This window comes from Schistocerca piceifrons, chromosome 3 (genome assembly GCF_021461385.2).
Source record: "Schistocerca piceifrons isolate TAMUIC-IGC-003096 chromosome 3, iqSchPice1.1, whole genome shotgun sequence".
In the NCBI taxonomy this organism is placed as follows: domain Eukaryota; kingdom Metazoa; phylum Arthropoda; class Insecta; order Orthoptera; family Acrididae; genus Schistocerca; species Schistocerca piceifrons.
Window position 1 is genome coordinate 915,471,799 of NC_060140.1, and position 6,080 is coordinate 915,477,878.

The window sequence follows — 6,080 nt, forward strand, 5'->3', positions numbered from 1 at the left end:
GCCACGGGTCGTAACACGTCTGAAATGTAACGTCCACTGTTCAAAGTGCCGTCAATGCGAACAAGAGGTGACCGAGACGTGTAACCAATGGCACCCCATACCATCACGCCGGGTGATACGCCAGTATGGCGATGACGTATGCATTCTTCCAATGTGTGTTCACCGCGATGTCGCCAGACACGGATGCGACCATCATGATGCTGTATACAGAACCTGGATTCATCCGAAAAAATGACGTTTTGCCATTCGTGCACCCAGGTTCGTCGTTGAGTACTCCATCGCAAGCGCTCCTGTCTGTGATGCAGCGTCAAGGGTAACCGCGGCCATGGTCTCCGAGCTGGTAGTCCATGCTGCTGCAAACGTCGTCGAACTGTTCGTGCAGATGGTTGTTGTCTTGCAAGCGTCGTCATCTGTTGACTCAGGGATCGAGACGGGGCTGCACGATCCGTTACAGCCATGCGGATAAGATGCCTGTCATCTCGACTGCTAGTGATACGAGGCCGTTGGGATCCAGCACGGCGTTGCGTATTACCCTCCTGAACGCACCGATTCCATATTCTGCTAAGTCATTGGATCTCGACCAAAGCGAGCAGCAATGTCGCGATACTATAAACCGCAATCGCGATAGGCTATAATCCGACCTTTATCAAAGTCGAAAAGGTAATGGTGCGCGTTTCTCCTCCTTACACGAGGCATCACAACAACGTTTCACCAGGTAACGCCGGTCAATTGCTGTTTGTGTATGAGAAATCGGTTGGAAACTATCCTCATGTCAGCACGTTGTGGGTGTCGCCACCGGCGCCAACCTTGTGCGAATGCTCTGAAAAGCTAATCATTTGCATATCACACCATCTTATTCCTGTCGGTTACATTTTGCGTCTGTAGCATGTCATCTTCGTGGTGTAGCAATTGTAATGGCAAGCAGTGTATTTTGTAAACAATTCCAACAAAAGTCATCGTTGTCAGTTAAGTTCTGTATATGCTAAAAGGTAATCGATTTTTTGCCTCACGGAACACCTAGAAGAACAAGTCTCGGCGCTACGCATCATGTGTATAAATCGACAGGCAGCTGTTTTAGATACACTGGAATCGTTAAACAAACAATATACCCAATCCTATATCATCACGGTATTAACAGGGAAATTTCAGTTTGTACTTCGTCCCAGACTAGCTAATTCCGTGCTGATAGGTAATCGTTCTTTCAAGAAAAAGTGCTTAGTTTCCATGATGCTACTCCAGGCGGGTGTAAAAGGAAATGTGCCCAACGTAAAATAAAAAACGCTAAAATGAAGATTTGCCCTGTCTGACTACCCCCTGAAACAGATCTTAGGCTCTCTTAATGGACTTTAACATATAAATTACAACCTAAACATAAATGAATGATTAATGCAACTAGTACTATTAAATGATAAACGTTGTTCCTGCTTATATCTCTATTGTAGATTAAAAAAGGCTTTATATTACAAAATTTACATTTCGTGAATAAAATTACTAATTAATTGCCCAACTCTGCCCCTTATTATGACTGCGCGATCTAATTTCAATAACGCGAAATGACTGATATCACCGACGTACCAAACACTAGAAGACACTACTTTCAAAGATGATCTATGATGGTGTGGAACCTCAGTAGAAATAAACTAACATGATCACACCTGTTTAGCTTTTGTAGCCGTAATACGCCGAAGCAATATGCGATATCGTCATATGTACTGCGTCCGGCACGTCGAAGTGATGGTTCTCGTAGTCGTCTGCGACGATGGAAGAACTCCAGCTACAAATAAACTCTTCCAGCCACTAGGACGGTAGAAGGTGGTCCTCTGACTACTATACTCTAATACTGTCTTCTCCTCTCTGAGTTCTACAGACGAGAAACGTGAACTCCCAGCCCCCAAGGACGGAGTTTAGATAACGTCTCAATGTGAATATAGGCAGAGTAAGTGTTCTCAATTACTGAACGCTGCGTACTCAGCGATGACTTCCAACCCGGAGGTGAAGTCCAGAATCGCATAGGTTCGCAACAGTACAGTGCCTGACTGTTCTATCTATAAACTCTCCTGAGAGTCTGTAACAACAAAGCTGATGTCGAGCGACCGCCACACACGGGCGCAACAACAGAAGACCTCTTCTCTCCACCGCTGGTCTCCCAGCAAGGCTCGGCTCCCCACCATCGTAATTCCAAAAACGAATCATATTCCAGAAACAACGGAATATTCTCCCTCTCTACAGGTTCTTCCAAACGCCAACCAACCGTATTTTAGTCTTTTGTCGTCCAGCGCAGAATGTTTGCCAGGGAAAACCTATACTCGTACAGCGGTACGCTTCTGAGTAAAAATCCTTGGAAATAACCCAGCCTGTGTGGTTTCCGAGGCGTCGCTTCTCCGCTCCTCTCACCTGCGTCCAAAATTTGCAGAGTTCGAAGTATTATCCGGTTATCCTTCCGGCTCTACTACAACAGCGGCCGCGCGCCACCCTATTGTGATCCAGAGCTCAGGTGCTACGACGTACGTGTAGCTACTGTGTTTAAGCAGGGCCAGCACCTGTGCGAGCCTTCCACCCAGAGCGTGAATTCGCCTGCCGTTTCATCACCACTGGCGTTCCAACCTCTACTAGTGTAGGCAATCATTCATTACGCCCTTTTTATAATAACGACACTCCGTCACCTTTCATGCAATAAGCGCTAACAATTATTTACTAGGTGTACGTGACAATGTCAGTCTCCTTTAAATGTTCATATGTACGATGTACAACCTATCAAATGATATCCAATTGTGGTTGTAGTTCATGGCAAAGTATGTGGATGAATGCTTGTAAGGCGCGAAATTATAGCCACCTTACAAGTTGTCTATTCGCCTGTCTGAATGTCACAAAAGGGAGAAGCGGCAAAAGCCTAACGTTTGAGGGTAGCTTTTGAGGCTTGTTGGAATAAGTGAGGATTAACGAAAATGAGGCTGAACGAAAACATTTTCAGCGCAGAATTCGCACACGTCATTTGTCATTAGAGAGAAATATTACTGAAAAATAGCTGATCCTCGTTGATACAGCGTTATTGTAGATGAATTGGTAAATAGATACGGTAAAGAATGCTAAAAGCAAATGTTTCAAATGGCTCTGAGCACTCCATGAGCGAATAAATTCCTCTCGGTTTCTCTTAAATGAGGCGTGAGTCCACTAAAAACTTGGACGAAATTGCGAAAGATTTATCCTTATTAGATACTCTTTCATTTTGAAGGTATTCTGTGAGCACCATGGGACGTAACTTCTGAGGTCATCAGTCCCCTAGAACTTAGACCTACTTAAACCTAACTAACCTAAGGACTTCACACACATCCATACCCGAGGCAGGATTCGAACCTGGGACCGTAGCGGTCGCGCGGTTCCACACTGAAGCGTCTAGAACCGCTTGGCCACTCCGGCCGGCTTCTGTACACATCTTACATATGTTTATACTGGACGGTAACATATGCTAAATCTTCGGAACCGCACGGACCACCCATTCTGAGCCTATACCTCTCGAGAACGCAAGCACACCAGCGGTGGCGTGCAAATGGTGCAGACATCGCTGCTGCCTCCCTGGAATTCAGAAAGCGTCTTTCTGTTTCAACCAGAAAACGTCAACAAATATTTCTTGCTGAACAGGAGGGCATAACCTATCAGCGTTCAGTTATGGAAGGGAGTTGATTGCCTTCATATACACTGCTCCACAGATTATATGTCTTTCGATCACTTAATACAGGAAAGAAAGTTAGCTCACCTCGACAAATTTAATTTTAGAATGTACGTAACTCATCTTCTTTCCGATAAGGTCCTGTACCTTTACACCAAGAGGTCTTTCATTCCGGTTACAATAGGATTTGTTTCCAGATGTGCCAAAGTACATCATCTCACAATTTGTAATTTTGTGTCATATACTCTTTAAATGTAATTCTTAATTACTTTTTCTCCTTGTTCTGTTCATTTTTGTCATTCTGTTCATACAGAAGTTCCCTATTATGATTTAAGGTAATGAAATGAAAAATAATATATCAAAGTTATTTATCGCCATTCAAGGCAAAACAGAGTTCACAGAATTAGGAAGAGGACAAGAGCAGAAAGAATTTCTTGAAGTAGGTGGCAAGAGGTTCAAGAGATACACCTGTACAAATACTTGGGATCTTGGTTAACCAAGGACAACAACATAAAATGGACATCAAGGAAAGAATAGCAATGGGAATGAAATGCATGCATTCCCTCAGTGAGACATTCGACCCTAAATCTATCTCAGTAAACATTAAGGTGAAAATCTGCAACACAGTGATATGCCCAGCAGTAATGTACGGTTCAGAAACATGGAGCATGACTAAGCGAGAAAGGAAGAAAACTATTAATATTTGAAAGCAGAGTAATAAGAAGGATATGGAGAACAGTTTTAGATAACGAAGAATGGAGGAGGAGGAAAACGAGGAAATTACCTCCTGATGCGACAACCAACTATCCTATAGAAGACAAAGAGGGAAAGAATACAATGGGTGGGCCATGTAGCCGGTATGCCAGATGGAAGACAGGCGAGGATGGCACTAGAGGGAAAAACAAACACGACCAAGGTAGCGTTGGATGGACGACCTGGCGAAGGACCTAGCAGCCCTGGGAATTGAAAACACCTGGAGGAACCGGGCACAAAACAGGAAGGAATGGAGGCAGTTTGTAGAAGCAGCGCTTGGTCTGCAGGACCTGTGATCGCTGGATATCTCTCTACATCTATTTATCGCCAATAGTATTTGTACGTCGAGAAGTTAAGCCTTTCATCTTTACAAAAAAAAAAAAAAAAAAAAAAAAGTTGTATGCGCGGTAAGCCCAAAACTCCCGAAAGTAAAGCACCACATCAATGAAACAGGTGGAAGAAAGTAACTTTTAAATATGACAAAACTGCTGATTTTTCTACAGGTTACCCAGTTTCTCGTATGCCAGGCGCGTCTCTTTGCTATAACTGTTACTCAGTGAGGCGTACCGAACAAATCTGGCGGGCACGAGACAACGCCCAACATACGACCTCAAGCAAGGCCGCAGTTCGAGGATCTCTACTTTCACGTCAGATTACCAGCGCTGGCCCGGCTGTGTATATAAACCCGCTATGTCCTCTGAACAGGCACATTTCAGCAGCAGCAGTAGCAGCAGCACCAACCCCTCAGCCATGAACACCCTGGTACGTATTACTGCTAAAGTGTCTAACATTGTACTTCATTACTGCAACCAACAGCCTCGTCCACGGAGCACTGCTTTACGATACGATACTTCTGGAATTTCAGATCGTCCTGAGCGCCGTCCTGGCCGTCGCCGTTGCTAAGCCCGGCTACCTGGGCGCCGCCCCCGCCGCAGTCGTCGCCCCCGCCGCGTACGCCGCCCCCGCTGTGGTGGCCGCCCCCGTGCACGCCGGCTACGCCGCCTACGGCCCCGCCCCCGTCGCCGTGCGCTCCGACGGCTACCTGCTGGACACCCCTGCCGTCGCCGCCACCAGGGCCGCCCACCTGACCGCCGTCGCCCAGACTCAGGCCCGTGACGCCGTCATCAACGGCGCCGCCCTCGCCTACGCTGCCCGCGCCTACGCCGCCCCCGCCGTGGCGTACGCCGCCCCCGCTCACGTCGCTTACGCCGCTCCCGCTCCTCTGGCCTATGCTGCCCCTGGTGCCCTCGCCGCCGCCGCCCACCTGCAAGCTAAGGCTGCTCTGCTGGGCTGAAATGTCTTTCCATCTTCCCGTCAGTAACTCTGCTGTTCCTGTACAAAACAAAGTAATAAATATCTAAATTCACCTTATTTTGTTTTTCATTTTCTTCACTTGGTACTGCAGATGGCAAAATAATGTTTCCTTGAAGTTATAACATACGAGTCAAGAGATGTGGAACTGATCTTTCAGCATATATATAATATGTTTTCAGTGCTTAAAAAATTAACGCCGAACTTTTCTTCAAATAGACTTAGATAGTAGTATAGCTCTAAAATTAGTCTGCACAAGGAGCAAATTTAGCTTCACTGTCTCCACTGCAGGCTCATCTAGCGAATCTGATGATATTTCTGAGTAAAAGGGTTTAATTTTTGAAAATAA

The 6,080-nt window shown here is 45.9% G+C and overlaps 1 protein-coding gene across 1 annotated transcript; it reads left to right on the forward strand.

Moving 5' to 3' along the window:
* The first annotated feature begins 5,101 nt into the window (after positions 1–5,101).
* Positions 5,102–5,791, forward strand: LOC124788175 (cuticle protein 16.5-like). Its single transcript, XM_047255329.1, has 2 exons — positions 5,102–5,182; positions 5,286–5,791. Exons 1-2 carry the CDS (start codon positions 5,111–5,113, stop codon positions 5,712–5,714), a joined length of 501 nt encoding a protein of 166 aa, XP_047111285.1. The 5' UTR covers positions 5,102–5,110; the 3' UTR covers positions 5,715–5,791.
* The last annotated feature ends 289 nt before the right edge of the window (positions 5,792–6,080 follow it).

Coding starts and splice junctions, on each gene's coding strand:
- LOC124788175 (XM_047255329.1), top strand. CDS start 5,111: ATGTCCTCTGAACAGGCACATTTCAGCAGCAGCAGTAGCAGCAGCACC. Junction 5,183..5,285: donor CCTCAGCCATGAACACCCTG/GTACGTATTACT, acceptor CTGGAATTTCAG/ATCGTCCTGAGCGCCGTCCT.